Source organism: Pyrus communis, chromosome 1 (genome assembly GCF_963583255.1).
Source record: "Pyrus communis chromosome 1, drPyrComm1.1, whole genome shotgun sequence".
Classification (NCBI taxonomy): Eukaryota; Viridiplantae; Streptophyta; class Magnoliopsida; order Rosales; family Rosaceae; genus Pyrus; species Pyrus communis.
The window spans coordinates 28930610-28948898 of record NC_084803.1 but is presented as its reverse complement, the minus strand read 5'-3'; the positions used below and the strand labels follow the sequence as shown (position 1 = coordinate 28948898).

Genomic DNA, 18289 nt, shown 5'->3' with positions numbered 1-18289 from the left:
AAAACATTAATTTAAAAGCACCTAAGCAACTTCTCGTAGTAACTTCTCATACATTGCTCAAAATGGACAATTGAATATACCAATGTGATCTACACAACCTCAGGATCACACACATATTTTTAGAAAAAATTTTGGACCACGCACGCGCCCCCACGCGCCTGAACACGCACGGACCTACGCGCCCCCACGTGCGGCCCACGTGCACTGCACACTGACGGCGTCAGCTGACGCCGTCAGGAATATTCCGTCAACTAACGGAATATTCCGTTAGACTTAACCGGACGCCGTTAACGGCGTCAGGAATATTCCGTCAACTTTGACGGAATATTCCGTCTCCTTCTTCAGTCTAACCCCGACGCCGGCGCCGTCGCCGTCGCCGGCGCCGTCGCCGTCGCCGGCACCGTCGCCGGAAAACCTGCAACTCACTATATCTCTCTCGTTTTTCCACCTTTTTCCACGTTTCTTGCACCAAAATGAACCTTAAAACTAGTAGAACATGATCCAACAAGTTTTAAGGCCTAAAATGTCGAGATTATACCTGTCCAAATCTCCAAAACTCGGCCAACTTCGAACCTAGCCTTCCCGACGTCCAAACTCGTCCAACGAACTACTCCCAAGCTCCTGGGAACTTCACAAACACAACTACAAGCTTAGAATCTCCTAAAACAAGCTAGATTAGGTTTGCATGAACAGTGCATAATTCGGACCACTTCGAAACGACGTGAAAATGGTAGTTTTCTTACCTGGAATTGGTTTGGTTGTGCTCCTCACAACCTCACGAGTTCAATGGTGCAATTTGTTTCCTCGATGGTTGATGTTTTGAGTGTGTTTGTGTGTGGTCCGTAAGTTTGCAGAAGGAAGAAGAAGAAGATGGATTCGGGGAGAGAGAGAGAGAGACTGAGACAGAGACAGAGAGACAAAGAGTGAGGGAATGAGGGAGGGAATCCCGGGAAAGTGAGGGTGAGGTGTGAGTGTGTGTGTGGTCCTACAACACCACACTACACAACACTTAACGTACACAAACAAATTAGGGTAAAATTGTCATTTTAAATGTACGTCTCGTTAGTTTCGGGACGGGATGTTACAACCTACCCTGCTTAATAGAATTTCGTCCCGAAATTCAAAACAACCAAAATACACCCTTACTGGTCAAAGAACAATCTAGGATACAAGTCCCTCATTCTATTTTCTGTCTCCCATGTCGCTTCTTCAACCGAGTGATTCCTCCACAGAACTTTCACCAAATTCACCGTTTTGTTCCTCAGAACCTTCTCTTTCCAATCTAAGATCGTTAACGGTTCCTCGTCGTACGTCAAATCTGGATTTATCTCTAGCGGTTGAGGAGGTATCACATGCAATGGATCAGCAACGTAATGTCGGAGCATAGACACGTGAAAAACGTTATGCACTTTAGCCAACTCTGGAGGTAACTCCAACCTGTAAGCTACCTCACCAACTCTTTCTGTGACTACATACGGTCCGATGTACCTGGGGCTCAACTTTCCCTTCTTTCCAAATCGCACAACACCTTTCCATGGTGAAAGCTTCAGAAATACCCAATCTCCGACCTCATACGTTCTGTCCGTAGCATGTCGATCTGCTAAACTTTTCTGCCTGTCTTGAGCTGCTTTCAGGTTAGACCTAATTACCTGAACATTCTGAGTAGTCTCCTCGACAATCTCCGGACCTACTAAGACTCTTTCGCCAACCTCTGACCAACATAACGGAGTGCGACAAGATCTACCATACAAAGCTTCGAATGGCGCCATGCCAATGCTCGAATGGAAACTGTTGTTGTAAGCAAATTCCATCAAATCTAACCGCTGGTGCCAAGCATCACTGAATTGTAGCACTGATGCTCGCAGCATATCTTCTAAGGTCTGAATAGTTCTCTCGGACTGTCCGTCCGTCTGTGGATGATATGCCGTACTGTAGAGTAGTCTCGTACCCAAAGCTTCTTGAAAAGCTACCCAAAACTTCGATGTGAATCGTGGATCACGATCCGAGACAATACTTACAGGGACACCATGGTACTTCACAACCTTTTAGATAAACAACTCCGCTAACCGGCTCAAAGAGTACTTCTCTCTCACTGGAATGAAATGTGCCGTCTTAGTGAGTCGATCAACGATCACCCAAATGCCATCAAAACCATTATGTGTACGCGGCAACTTGTACACAAAATCCATAGTGATATTTTCCCATTTCCACTCTGGAACGGGAAGCGGTTGCAACAATCCAAACGGCTTCTTTCTTTCTGCTTTAACCTGCTGACACACAGCACAACTGCTCACATACTCAGCTATCTCCCTTTTTATACCCGGCCAATAGTAAAATGGTCGAATAGTATGATACATTTTAGTTGCCCCTGGGTGCATGGCATAAGCCGAGATATGTGCTTCATCAAGAATTTCCTTCTTCAACTCCACATTACTAGGCACGAACATTCTACCCTCTAACATCAACATGCCATCAGAATCACGAACTCTGAGATCTCGCCTCCTTCCTTGATCTCGAGCTCGAATTAATTCTTGAATCTGTTCATCAGCTACCTGAGCTTCAAGCACCCGATCAACCAAGATTGGCCTAACTTGAAAATTAGCAAGTAATGCCACTTCTCGATCTTCTGCTTCTAACCTTACTCCTGTAGCACGCAAGTCCACCAAAAGAGGAATACGACTAGCGTACAACGCATTGATACGGCCATGTGGCTTCCTGCTAAGTGCATCGGCTACTACGTTCGCACGACCAGGGTGATAATCAATCGTGCAATCGTAATCGCTGAGCAACTCCAACCACCTCCGTTGACGAAGATTAAGTTCCTTCTGGGTGAAAAGATACTGAAGACTCTTGTGATCTGTGAAGATCCTGCACTTCTCTCCGTAAAGATAGTGTCTCCACAACTTCAACGCAAAGATAATAGCAGCCAACTCCAAATCATGTGTAGGGTAATTCATCTCATGGGTTTTCAACTGTCGCGAAGCATAAGCAATCACCCTACCATGCTGCATCAATACACATCCCAGACCATTCAAAGAAGCATCACTATAAACCTCAAAATCACCACTATCGTCCGGGAGTGCCAACACAGGTCCATTAGTAAGACAATGCTTCAACTGCTGGAAACTTTGCTCACACTTATCATTCCACTCAAACTTAACATCTTTCCTTGTTAACCTCGTCAGTGGCAAGGCAATCACCGAAAAATCCTTAACGAATCTCCGATAATATCCCGCCAAACCAATGAAACTTCTCACCTCAGTGACGGTTCGTGGTTGCTCCCAACTCTCCACAGCTGCAACCTTCTGAGGATCAACAAGAATACCTTGAGCAGAAATGATGTGCCCCAAAAACGCGACTTGATCTAACCAGAACTGGCACTTGCTAAACTTAGCATACAATTGGTGTTCCCTCAACCTCTTCAACACCAAAGTAAGATGTCGAACATGCTCCGCTTTTGACTTAGAATACACCAGAATATCGTCAATGAAGACAATAACAAATCTATCCAGGTAAGGTTGAAATACCCGGTTCCTTAAATCCATAAAAGCTGCTGGTGCATTCGTCAACCCAAACGGCATAACCAAAAACTCGTAATGACCGTAACGAGTCCTGAACGCCGTCTTAGGAACATCATCCCTACTAATCTTCAGCTGATAGTACCCAGACCTCAAGTCTATCTTAGAAAATACACAAGCACCTCTCAGCTGATCAAACAAATCGTCGATACGAGGCAATGGATAACGGTTTTTAATCGTCACCCGATTCAATTGTCTGTAGTCGATACACAGCCTCAAAGTCCCATCTTTCTTTTTCACAAACAACACTGGAGCGCCCCAAGGTGAAGTACTAGGCTGAATAAATCCCTTATCCACTAATTCCTGTAACTGCACTTTCAATTCCCTTAACTCAGCAGGAGCCATACGATAAGGAGTTAAAGAAATAGGATTTGTACCTGGAAGCAACTCAACATTGAACTCCACATTTCGATCTGGGGGTAAACCAGGTAAATCTTCAGGAAAAACATCAGGGAAGTGTCTAACCACTCTCACATCCTCAATTCTGCTAGGAACGGCCTCCTCTAGCACCACATGAGCTAGATACCCCTGACAACCTTTAGTCAACAACTTCTTTGCTCGCAAAGCCGAAATAACACCATGTCTTACTCCACTTTGCTCACCCACAAAAGTAACCTCAGGTAATCCAGGACGGTGAAACGTAACTACTTTCCCGTAACAATCAATGTTGGCACGATAGAAGTGCAACCAATCGTTGCCCAAAATCACATCAAAATCGACAATATCTAACGGGATAAGATCAGCGGACATAACAACACCCTCTACTATCACTGGACATCCTGGGTATATACGATCTACAACACATCTCTCTCCTCTAGGCATAGCGAATTCTAAATCGTACCCTAGAGGTGTGGGGCGAGGTTGCGTTACTTGAGCAAATGTATGAGAAATAACGGAATGTGTAGCTCCACAATCAATTAAGACTCTAGCAAAATAACCAAGAATGTTTAACGTACCCATTATTGATGCGAGATTTATACGCACACAAATTAAACCCTCTTTTTGACAATTGTAGTATAAGTATAAGTAGGGATCGTTCTGGACCGGGGATTAGGAGGGATTGTTAATCACTTGGATTTGACTTAAAAACGTAAAAACATAATATAAAACACTAAACTAGACTCAAAGAATGTAAAACTAAACTTTAAAACACTAAAACAAATCAAAAGACTCAAAATGCTTTTAAAAACACAAACTAAAATGCTATACTAAACTCGAAGAATTCAAAATTAAAAATAAGAAAGATTAAGACTAAGACTTTAAACAAAATATGGGGGGATTGATTTTGGACGAATTTAAACTAAAATGGATAGATTGTAAAGAAAACAAATTGTAAATATGAAATTGACGGAAATGAATGGATGGTATGGCTAGCTAAGGGGTTCTTCTCCACACATGTTACACTTGCATAATAAAAAGATTTCCAATTGCATTTCAATAAATTATGAAACTCATCACCCCGGGTTAATTAGGTCCGCTTAAATTAACCGTCAAGTTTTCCTTAAGTTAATGAATTGGATGATTGCATACGACAACCCAAAGCATTCCCCACAAGTTCCCTACATGAATTGCATAATAGAGATACAAGCAAGAATCATTAAGTTCTTTGAAAACTATAAGTGTTGACGAGGCATTCGTTACTATGGAATACGCATGAAACTTATGCCAAGAATTCGTTTAACGCGATTGTTTATAAGCAACCTCCACTACTTGTGAATATAAGTTCATAACGCGATTAGGTGAAACTCACTTATATTCTAGCGTCATATTCATGAATGAAAATTAAGCGTGCACTCTCAATAAACATACATAAATAGGTTATCAATCAAATAGTTAAACAAATTGAATTCACAACTTATGAAACGCAATTAGAAGTAATCAAATCAAAATGCAAGCATAAACATTTATTTCGAATTACCCCCTAGCTAAAGGGGGATTAGTTCTTCATAACATTGAAATCAAAGAAACACCTAAACATTCCAACAACTCAAACTTGAATTGTATGAACGTTTAGGCACTCTTCTCTTCCATTCCTTATACGTACAAAACAAAGAGAATTAAAATGAAACATTGAAATCAAAGAATCACCTAAACATTCCAACAACTCAAACTTGAATTGTATGAACGTTTAGGTCCTCTTCTCTTCCTCGTTGTTGTAGCATAAGGTCTAAGGATAGTTGGTTTGGGGGAATGGAAGTGTGGAATGGAGTGAGGAGTGATGGAAATGGAAAGATGGTTGGTGTTTGGATTAGTAGGGAGGGGGGACTCACGGCTAAGGAAAGAATGGGAGTGTTTGAGGGGTGTTGTGTTGTGAATGAGATGTTTTGAATGATGGGAATGCAAGGGTATTTATAGGAGGAGTGGAGATGTATATGGCTATTTGTTTAAGGTGTTTGTGTGGAGGAATGATGGAGAATTGCATGTGGAATGGCTGCAATGATGAAGAATGAAAGCTGGAAAATAAAAGGGAAAGCTGGAAATCTGAAAATGCAAATGGGAATCCTGAAATGCAAAGGTGGCCACGGTTTTGATTGTGTTTTGTGTTGGAAATGCATGTGAATGCATGTGAATGTTGTTTGTGTGAAGTGTGTGTGGGTTAAAGAGTGAATGGTGGTGTAATGATGAAGTGTGATGGCTGAAAATGTCAAGGGAAATGCATGTGATTGCATGGCAAAGAATTGATTATGGATGCATGTGTTGAATGATTTCTTGGTGAGGGATGTGGAGTGGTTGAATGTGGTGCAATGATAATGTTTTGTGGCTGAATTGGTGGTGGAATTATGATGGGAGTGCATATGATTAAAGAGTGGGAGTGCATGTGGGTGAATGTGAAGGGAATGCATGTGTTGATGACTAGGTTAGTGGGTGGAAATCTGAAAATGGCATAAGGGAATGGGAGCTCACGGTTTTGAGTTGTTTGTTTGTGTGAAGTGTGTGTGAATGCATGTGAAGATGCTAATAAATAATGCATGTAGGGTTAGGAAATAAAATCATAACTTAAAGGGAGATGATTAAAGGGTGTTGAAAGGTTTGAAATGCATGTGTTGAATTGGTGGTTGAATGATGAAAGAATAAGTGAATGATTATGATAAGTGATAAGTGAATGATTATGATAAGTGTATGATATGTTAAGTGATAAATGAATGATATGTTAAGTGATAAATGAATGATATGTGGTGATAAATGAATGATATGTGGTGAGTGATAAGTGAATGGAAGTGATAAGTGATAAGTGAATGGAAGTGATAAGTGATAAGTGAATGGAAGTGATAAGTGATAAGTGAATGGAAGTGATAAGTGAATGATATGATAAATGAATGCTTTAAGTGTTTAAAATAGGGAACAAAGCCCTTCCTTGCATGGCAAGGAAGGGAGACACAAGGAAACACACGACAATGTCCTAAGGTTGCAAGGAATGTTGTTTTTGTGTTCTAAAATGCGTAGGAGTCTTCAATGATGCTTAAACATGAGGTCTTTTAGGATTTAACTTTCCTACTTCAAGTCTTTAATTTCGTCCATCCTCTTGGCTCCAAGCATATGATATCCATTCCAATCTCTAATTTGCTCCAAAAGGCATCCTTTTGCATACCTTGCCCTTAGAACCTGAAAACACAGAAAAGAAGCATAAAGGACTAAAATAACTAGAGAAACATAACGTAAATGCACGAGAACAAGCCATTTAAGTCGCATGAATATGCTCCTATCAAATACCCCCACACTTAGCTTTTGCTAGTCCTCGAGCAAAACAGAATAAAAACAAATAAACAAAATGACACTAAACACGTAAAACACAACCTAAACCTTCCAACAACCGTCTTAGGGATTTCCAATGCACATGACAAGTTAAAAATCATCATTCTCACAGATTTTAGTCATCTTCACATTGAAGTACATTCTTAATCATAGTCACCATATACTAGTTCACAATTAAGCATTTAAAACCATGTTTTGAATGTAGTAACATGCCTTAGAGAATTTGCTCAATTCCTTTCAAGATATGCACTCAATTTTTACTCAGATTTTCTAACTACACACCCTAATCTAGTCATATGTGAGAAGATTGATGTAAACATGAAAACGACACTCACATATATGTATCACAAAGAACGCAAATTCTGGAGTTAATAATCAAGTTTAGATATGATCTCATGAATGGAATGCTACTACTTAGACGCGAGAACCAGTGACACCATAAGCTCATACCAAGTTCAAACTCCACAAATTGAAATACACAACACTCAAGATAGAAGTCAAGGGTTGTAACGGGGCTTGGGGTATGTGGATAAAGAAGGGATATGGAAAACAAAGGTTCTTAAAGAAATAGTGAGCAAAGCATTTTAATCAACTTAGAATTCACTTTTGAATGAAAACTCAACTTTTGAACAAAAAGGGAGAATTTAGACAATTTACGCCCAGAATTGGTGTTTTGGAACCTTTCTTCAATCACTTATTCTTTTCTCTCTTTTTTTTTTTTTTTTTTTTTTTTTTTTTTTGAATCTCAAAACAAAAACACTTAAACATTCTCTCCCCCACACTTATTTTCTTTCATAATGTAACTCAAAAGGAATTCAATTAAGTCATGCTCACTATCTTTTAAGAACAAGGGTAAGGACGGTCATATTCTAGGTTAGGTGAAGATAAAGTGGGTAAACAAAGAACATGGGTTAACATGGCTCAACGGGGGTAAAACTTACAACATATACAAAATATGGGAAGCGAGGCTATTTGGCTATGGTGGCAACTACACAACTTCATCTTGATATATGTTATGCAAATCAATAACATGCTTTGAATGAAATGGGCATGAGTTCTAGCATTTGGAACTATATGATGAAACGCCTTCTAAGTAGTAACCAAGCAAAGAATAATGAGATCATGCAACGATTTTAGAAAACAAGAAATCACAGATTATACTCTCCAAAGAACGTTATAGGCTCAAGTCTCTCAGGGTTGTAGCGTTTGTTTGAGTTCCTTCCTTCAAGCATGTTACAAAAACGAATTTTTTTTTTCTTTTATGATTGCATGTGAAGTCATACATTATAACCATAACCAAGCATATACCAAGAGTAAATCAAACTTTTCTCTATGTTAATAACTCTTTCTAACCGTCATGCAATTATAAACCAAATCCTTATCATTGTGTTGGAAGGTTCCCTAAGACACAAACACACACACAAAAACAACTTTAAAACAACTCTTTTTGGGTTTTTCAAAACAATTTTTCAAATTTTTATGGGATTTTCGAATTTTTAAGACAAAACACACTAAAACAGTTTTAAAACAGTGAGAAACAACATGTGAAGTGATAGGTGATAAAATCCAACGAATTTGCATCAAATATACTTAGTTACCCCCCCCCACACTTAAATCAAACATTGTCCTCAATGTTTTAAGCATAGATTCACACAAAGCATAAGTAAATACACAAAAAGCACTTAAACATACTAAACATGGCATAATGTAATTAACAAAGAGAAGAGTTTAGAGACGCAAATCTGGTTATAGAGTGTAAATTCCATCTTCTCCTTGGTAATTGCATTGAGGCTTTTGATCTTTGTGATTCCACAGGCTTACTCTTGAACTGGTTTCTGCCCATCGTTGATTTTCCTTTGTGCTACTTCTTGAACTGGGCAGCAGGATGGTTCATTTGGTCTCCCCCGAAGGTCTGAGCTTATCCTTTGGTCTGTTTCTTTGTTCAATCTTTCCAATTCGTATTGAAAAGGGTTGGAGGATAACTCAGCCTATGTTTGTCTCCACATGCTTCAATGTATCATTTTCACTTGCCTTACTCGCTCCCCTTTGCAGAAGTGGTCCCTTCTCCGGAAGTGTATCAACCGTTGAAGATGACTACTCGAGAGCAACGCTAGGTAAGCAATCAGGAACAGATTCCAGGCAGTTGGCTCCAGATCGGAAGACTGACTCCAAGTGCCGGCTGATTGCTTCTTTCACTTTGCCATGCGAGTAAGAACAAGGACAAAGAAAAGGACAGGGAAAGAGCATGATATGAGATACTTTTGCTTTAGACCTTGATGATATGAGATACCTTTGCTTTTGAAGAAACGGCGAATGAAGCAGCACATGTATTTGTTGTGGTTGTCTCCACATGCTTTGATCGACCGTTTCCTTCTGCTTCATTTGTACTCCAGGTTTCTGGTATCTTCTTTGGGGGAGAAAAAATTGAGTATTTCAAGAGGCTTTGTTGGGAGTGCGCCCTCAGAGGTGAGGGAGAGTTGGGCATTTTCTTCAGGTTTGCCTTGCCATAAAAGACGAAGGTCGACATATATAGAAATAATATCAAGTGGTGGTACTGTTCTTTTACCCTTGTCGACAAATGTCTCTTCGATATCTGAACGACGCCTCTTCGATTTCTGAGCAGGCGCCCCTTCGATTTCTGAACGACGCCCCTTCGCTTTCTGAACGACACGTGGTAGTGCAGATGCGGCTCCTTTTGACAAAGCTGCACGCGTTTTCTGAAAAGCAGAGAAAGCGTCGTCGAACTTTGCGCTTGTCGGCTAAAGACGTGTAGTTGCGATGATGGCCTCCACGTGTTTTCAGCTTTGTCAGAAATCTTTTGACAAAGTTGAACGCGTTTTCTGAAAAGCCGAGGGAGCGTCGCCTAACTTACGCCGGAAAATCCGGCTCTTTGAATCAGTGGACGCGTCGCCTTGGCATTTTATAGAGCTATCGATCACCGCCAACATACACACTCTGAAGATTTCCCATTCCTGAAACTCGACTCCGGCCCTTTGTGAAATTTTTAACTCCATCCACCCCTTCTCTTTGAACACTTTTGAAAAAAATGGCAAACTCATCGAACCTTAGCTTAGATTTGAGTCTCAGCAGCGATCCGGTTGCGCCCCGTCAAGGTAATGTATGGCGCCCTTCTTTTTTATCTTCTAACGGTCCTCTTTCAGGTGAAGACTCTGTGATGCAGGACGCCACAACAGCTACAATAGTAGCTAAAAACCTCCTCACTCCAAAAGATAGTAGGCTGCTGTCAGGACGGTCCGATGAGTTGGCCGTTCAAGAGTCCCTCGCACTTAGTGTTCAGTGTGCGAGCTCTGTGTCCAACATGGGCCTACGCCTGCTTGCCCGCTCCCGTCAGGTGGAATCGTTGATGGCAGAGGTGGAAAGACTTAAGCAAGAGATCCAGCAGCTTAAGTACGAGAATAGAAGTTTGCATGTGCTTGCAAATAACTATTCGTCGGGGATGAAGAGGAAGCTTGATGAGCTGCAAGAGTCTGAAGGTCGGATTCACAGTGACCGTCAAAGGTTTTCGTCTTTCCTCCAGAGGCACCTTTTTCCTGGCTCATCCAGCGCTTGGCCAAGTATTGAGGCCTGGAATGCTCTATCTTCGATGTCTCCCGCTCCGATGCCTTCTGCTCCGATGCCTTCTGTTCCTACGCCTTCTGCACCGATGCCTCCCGCTTCTATGCCTTCCACTTCTGCTCCTCGTAGTGGGGCTTCACGCAAACAACCTTTGTGAAGCTCCACCTTTCTCTATGTTTAGTATCTTTCTTTTTTTTTTTTTTTTTTTTTTTTTTTTTTTTTACATAAATAAAATCAAACGGCATGGAATTTATCTTTGAATGGGCGGTGATACTTGAAATGATCCGGTAATAGTTTAAATTCCAGATTGGGTGCCTGAATCATTAACCACATGTTAGTATAAAAGAAAATTGAAATTCGGGGAGGCGGCTTACCTGTGTGCTCCAAAATGAACTCCAGAATAAACACCCCTTCGAAAGTTATGACTTGTCCCGTGTCATAAAATCCAACTTCCTTGGGAATTGTGGTTTCAAATATGTCCTCTTTGATGCCTTCTACATCTTCTCCAGCCACTACCTTCTCTTGAATCATTCTTCTTGGTGTACAAAGTCCTTTGAAGAATTCAACACCATCTAAAACTTGCTGTGTTGCACCAAGAATTTGAATAGCATTTTGCACCTTTGGGAAGGCTTCCACGATGTCCTTTTTACTCTCTTCTTGGTTGGGAATCAAAAACCTGCTAGGAAAAGGGACATTGGGTGGAATAACGTCAGAATAACATGGAATTGGGACGTCCTTACTGGTGGTGGGTGGTTTAGAGGGCTTAGGGGGCTGCGGCAAGGGTTGTTCTACCCTTGCCGTGTGCATGTCTTCTTCCTCCTCCTCAATTAGCAGCTCTTCATCCACTTCTAGGCTATGTTTGGACATTTTTAGGTCAGCTCCAACCTCCATAGCACTTCCCAAAGTGATAGCACTTCCCAAAGCTCCAACCTCGAGTTTTCAATAGTTGAGTTGGAAAGTTCACTTTGCTCTTGAATTTGTTTCATGAACTCCATAATCTGCCCAAATTGCTCGTCCAATTTACCCAACTTCTTGTCTTGATTTTGTTCGTCCTGCGTCAAAGAGTTTAGTAATTGAAAATTTTTATCATTATCCATGGACATACTTGAACTTGATTGGAATTGTTGTGGGGGAGGTTGTGGTGGCTGCATAGGTCTTGAATAGAACTCCTCATATGGTTGCCAATATGCTTCACGTTGAACTTGTTGATCTTCCCCCCATATTTCGTTTGAATGATCCCTCCAATCTCTTTGTGGACATTGATTGGCTTGAAATCCTTGCCTATATGAAGCACCAAATGTAGGGACACTCTGCATTGTGGTCCTTTCGGCATACGGCGACAATTTAGAAGTAAGATTTGCCAATTGAGCTTGAATGCTAGCAAAATCCATATCTTACTTCTCTAGTACCTAAAATCAAAGAAAGAGAACTAAATCAAATATCAAAAGTAACAACAAACAAAGAAAACAACACTAAGTTTAGAAACTAAAACGAAAACAACTAAACAAAAAAAAAGAAAAGAACCAAGGGATTAGCAAAGTTGCTAATCCCCGGCAACGGCGCCAAACTTAGCATACAATTGGTGTTCCCTCAACCTCTTCAACACCAAAGTAAGATGTCGAACATGCTCCGCTTTTGACTTAGAATACACCAGAATATCGTCAATGAAGACAATAACAAATCTATCCAGGTAAGGTTGAAATACCCGGTTCATTAAATCCATAAAAGCTGCTGGTGCATTCGTCAACCCAAACGGCATAACCAAAAACTCGTAATGACCGTAACGAGTCCTGAACGCCGTCTTAGGAACATCATCCCTACTAATCTTCAGCTGATAGTACCCAGACCTCAAGTCTATCTTAGAAAATACACAAGCACCTCTCAGCTGATCAAACAAATCGTCGATACGAGGCAATGGATAACGGTTTTTAATCGTCACCCGATTCAATTGTCTGTAGTCGATACACAGCCTCAAAGTCCCATCTTTCTTTTTCACAAACAACACTGGAGCGCCCCAAGGTGAAGTACTAGGCTGAATAAATCCCTTATCCACTAATTCCTGTAACTGCACTTTCAATTCCCTTAACTCAGCAGGAGCCATACGATAAGGAGTTAAAGAAATAGGATTTGTACCTGGAAGCAACTCAACATTGAACTCCACATTTCGATCTGGGGGTAAACCAGGTAAATCTTCAGGAAAAACATCAGGGAAGTGTCTAACCACTCTCACATCCTCAATTCTGTTAGGAACGGCCTCCTCTAGCACCACATGAGCTAGATACCCCTGACAACCTTTAGTCAACAACTTCTTTGCTCGCAAAGCCGAAATAACACCATGTCTTACTCCACTTTGCTCACCCACAAAAGTAACCTCAGGTAATCCAGGACGGTGAAACGTAACTACTTTCCCGTAACAATCAATGTTGGCACGATAGAAGTGCAACCAATCGTTGCCCAAAATCACATCAAAATCGACAATATCTAACGGGATAAGATCAGCGGACATAACAACACCCTCTACTATCACTGGACATCCTGGGTATATACGATCTACAACACATCTCTCTCCTCTAGGCATAGCGAATTCTAAATCGTACCCTAGAGGTGTGGGGCGAGGTTGCGTTACTTGAGCAAATGTATGAGAAATAACGGAATGTGTAGCTCCACAATCAATTAAGACTCTAGCAAAATAACCAAGAATGTTTAACGTACCCATTATTGATGCGAGATTTATACGCACACAAATTAAACCCTCTTTTTGACAATTGTAGTATAAGTATAAGTAGGGATCGTTCTGGACCGGGGATTAGGAGGGATTGTTAATCACTTGGATTTGACTTAAAAACGTAAAAACATAATATAAAACACTAAACTAGACTCAAAGAATGTAAAACTAAACTTTAAAACACTAAAACAAATCAAAAGACTCAAAATGCTTTTAAAAACACAAACTAAAATGCTATACTAAACTCGAAGAATTCAAAATTAAAAATAAGAAAGATTAAGACTAAGACTTTAAACAAAATATGGGGGGATTGATTTTGGACGAATTTAAACTAAAATGGATAGATTGTAAAGAAAACAAATTGTAAATATGAAATTGACGGAAATGAATGGATGGTATGGCTAGCTAAGGGGTTCTTCTCCACACATGTTACACTTGCATAATAAAAAGATTTCCAATTGCATTTCAATAAATTATGAAACTCATCACCCCGGGTTAATTAGGTCCGCTTAAATTAACCGTCAAGTTTTCCTTAAGTTAATGAATTGGATGATTGCATACGACAACCCAAAGCATTCCCCACAAGTTCCCTACATGAATTGCATAATAGAGATACAAGCAAGAATCATTAAGTTCTTTGAAAACTATAAGTGTTGACGAGGCATTCGTTACTATGGAATACGCATGAAACTTATGCCAAGAATTCGTTTAACGCGATTGTTTATAAGCAACCTCCACTACTTGTGAATATAAGTTCATAACGCGATTAGGTGAAACTCACTTATATTCTAGCGTCATATTCATGAATGAAAATTAAGCGTGCACTCTCAATAAACATACATAAATAGGTTATCAATCAAATAGTTAAACAAATTGAATTCACAACTTATGAAACGCAATTAGAAGTAATCAAATCAAAATGCAAGCATAAACATTTATTTCGAATTACCCCCTAGCTAAAGGGGGATTAGTTCTTCATAACATTGAAATCAAAGAAACACCTAAACATTCCAACAACTCAAACTTGAATTGTATGAACGTTTAGGCACTCTTCTCTTCCATTCCTTATACGTACAAAACAAAGAGAATTAAAATGAAACATTGAAATCAAAGAATCACCTAAACATTCCAACAACTCAAACTTGAATTGTATGAACGTTTAGGTCCTCTTCTCTTCCTCGTTGTTGTAGCATAAGGTCTAAGGATAGTTGGTTTGGGGGAATGGAAGTGTGGAATGGAGTGAGGAGTGATGGAAATGGAAAGATGGTTGGTGTTTGGATTAGTAGGGAGGGGGGACTCACGGCTAAGGAAAGAATGGGAGTGTTTGAGGGGTGTTGTGTTGTGAATGAGATGTTTTGAATGATGGGAATGCAAGGGTATTTATAGGAGGAGTGGAGATGTATATGGCTATTTGTTTAAGGTGTTTGTGTGGAGGAATGATGGAGAATTGCATGTGGAATGGCTGCAATGATGAAGAATGAAAGCTGGAAAATAAAAGGGAAAGCTGGAAATCTGAAAATGCAAATGGGAATCCTGAAATGCAAAGGTGGCCACGGTTTTGATTGTGTTTTGTGTTGGAAATGCATGTGAATGCATGTGAATGTTGTTTGTGTGAAGTGTGTGTGGGTTAAAGAGTGAATGGTGGTGTAATGATGAAGTGTGATGGCTGAAAATGTCAAGGGAAATGCATGTGATTGCATGGCAAAGAATTGATTATGGATGCATGTGTTGAATGATTTCTTGGTGAGGGATGTGGAGTGGTTGAATGTGGTGCAATGATAATGTTTTGTGGCTGAATTGGTGGTGGAATTATGATGGGAGTGCATATGATTAAAGAGTGGGAGTGCATGTGGGTGAATGTGAAGGGAATGCATGTGTTGATGACTAGGTTAGTGGGTGGAAATCTGAAAATGGCATAAGGGAATGGGAGCTCACGGTTTTGAGTTGTTTGTTTGTGTGAAGTGTGTGTGAATGCATGTGAAGATGCTAATAAATAATGCATGTAGGGTTAGGAAATAAAATCATAACTTAAAGGGAGATGATTAAAGGGTGTTGAAAGGTTTGAAATGCATGTGTTGAATTGGTGGTTGAATGATGAAAGAATAAGTGAATGATTATGATAAGTGATAAGTGAATGATTATGATAAGTGTATGATATGTTAAGTGATAAATGAATGATATGTTAAGTGATAAATGAATGATATGTGGTGATAAATGAATGATATGTGGTGAGTGATAAGTGAATGGAAGTGATAAGTGATAAGTGAATGGAAGTGATAAGTGATAAGTGAATGGAAGTGATAAGTGATAAGTGAATGGAAGTGATAAGTGAATGATATGATAAATGAATGCTTTAAGTGTTTAAAATAGGGAACAAAGCCCTTCCTTGCATGGCAAGGAAGGGAGACACAAGGAAACACACGACAATGTCCTAAGGTTGCAAGGAATGTTGTTTTTGTGTTCTAAAATGCGTAGGAGTCTTCAATGATGCTTAAACATGAGGTCTTTTAGGATTTAACTTTCCTACTTCAAGTCTTTAATTTCGTCCATCCTCTTGGCTCCAAGCATATGATATCCATTCCAATCTCTAATTTGCTCCAAAAGGCATCCTTTTGCATACCTTGCCCTTAGAACCTGAAAACACAGAAAAGAAGCATAAAGGACTAAAATAACTAGAGAAACATAACGTAAATGCACGAGAACAAGCCATTTAAGTCGCATGAATATGCTCCTATCAATTATCAAGTCCGGGTTGTTCTGAGCATCTTGCAGGGAAATATTGTGAATACGCCCCTGGCCCTGCTGTCGTCCGCCGCGACCTCTGTTCGCTTGAACACCGCGACCTTGAGCTCCACGTCCCTGACTGGATTGACCCATCTGTCTTGAAGACCCTGCACTACTAGTGGCATTCTCACCCTGTTGATACTGTCCTCCTTGGTACCACTGAGAACCACTCGTTGGAGCTGGAGGATACGGCATGTAGTTGCTGGGATACGGGGGATAACCACTTTGTGAATACGGGTCCTGGGGGTACTGATACGGTCCCGGAGCATAGGGAACAACATCACCCTGATAGTGATAGGCACCACCTCTACCTGCTTGACCATAAATACTCGGACCCTGGATTTGCCGAATCGGTGCAGGTGGCGGCATAAAGGTCTGTTGCGGCTTCTGCTGCTGACCCTGGGGACAATTCACAGCTATATGTCCCATCTGTCCACATGTGAAACAAACACCGCTGCCACGTCTGCACTCGCCGAAATGTCGGTTATTACATCTACGGCAAAATGGGATTCGGTTTCGGCCACCATCACCTTGTCTCTGGCCTCGAGCACCTCCATAAAACCTACCTCCACGTCCTTGTCCAGAGGCACTGAAACCACCACTAGACGAACTCGAACTAGCACCACCCCTTTTAAAGTTCTGAGTTTGGCGAGGCCCAAGTGATGTTTGACCTTTTCCTTTGTCGTCTTTCTTCTGATTGCCGTTTTTCTCTTCGTCACTGTCACTTGACATATTCTCTGAGTCCTCTATCCTCAACAGTATCTCGTAGAAATCCTGGTAGGACTCACAGTGAGTCGTAGTGGCCATAGAACGCCATCTTTTTCTAGTGCCCAAGCGAAAACGACGAAGCATCTCCGCCGGATTACCAGCGACATCAGGATAGTAACGAGACAAATCAGTAAACTTACGATAATACTCGTTAGCCGTCATCTTTCGTTGTTTCAACTCAGTGAATTCCTGTTTCTTACGGTCAATATACTCAGGGGGTACAAATCTCCTCTGAAATACATCCTTGAAAACATTCCAATCGGTCCTCTGAGCTGGAGTCAACCTACGAAGTTCTTGCTCCCACCAAGCTGCAGACTCCATCTCCAGGAACCAAGAGGTCGTCTCAACCCACCGTTCCATAGGAAGGTTCCCCTGGTTATGCAACACACGAAAAGTCTTCTCTATGTGTTCTAACCAACGTTCTGCGCCTTCGTGACCCTCATTACCTTTAAACTTATCCAACTTCAGGTTATACATAGTTTCCAGAGGAGTCCTCTGGGGAGGGCGCATCACTGTTTGAAGGGCTGTAGCAATCACTTCCCCCAACTGAGTAAGATCAGGGAAACTAGACTCATCTGAGCGACGTGGTTCCCGACGAGGCGGCATGATTCTGACAGAAGACACCAACTATTAGAATACTCACAAAGACACAGGACTGCCAAACCTAGGCTCTGATACCAAGCTGACACACCCCGACCGAGATCAGGGCATGCTGGCCGTCACACGAAGGTGACGTAGCCATGTGCGCGTGCGGAAGCGATTAAGATAGTAATATAAAAGTACTAATAATTAAAAACCTAATAGCATACAAAGTACTAGTGTATGTGAGACACAATTCAGAGCAAGTCTACAACAGTCCAAAAGGAAAAGATACGACATATTTACACCCGAAGGTGACCCTACAATGGTGAATGTCTGTCAGAAATGCCGGGACGCCCTCTGGGATAAACCACCGAACTTGCTAGACCACTAGAACCTGGAGGGGCGCAAAAACAAAAGCGTGAGTGGGCAAAAACAAAGTTCTTTGAAAACTCTTTAGCAAAATACAATCTAACCCCTCGCCGTAAAACCTGTATACTTCCCAGAAAATGAACATATATACGTA

General features: G+C 41.0%; 1 protein-coding gene across 1 annotated transcript; it reads right to left on the bottom strand.

Moving 5' to 3' along the window:
* Positions 1-273: 273 nt before the first annotated feature.
* On the bottom strand, positions 274-17223 carry LOC137725733 (hyphally-regulated protein-like). The gene is made up of 3 exons (XM_068464508.1): positions 16763-17223; positions 16424-16618; positions 274-448 (listed from the first exon to the last, which is right to left on the bottom strand). The coding sequence occupies exons 1-3, from the start codon at positions 17221-17223 to the stop codon at positions 274-276; spliced, it is 831 nt and encodes a 276-aa protein (XP_068320609.1).
* Between the last annotated feature and the right edge of the window lie 1066 nt (positions 17224-18289).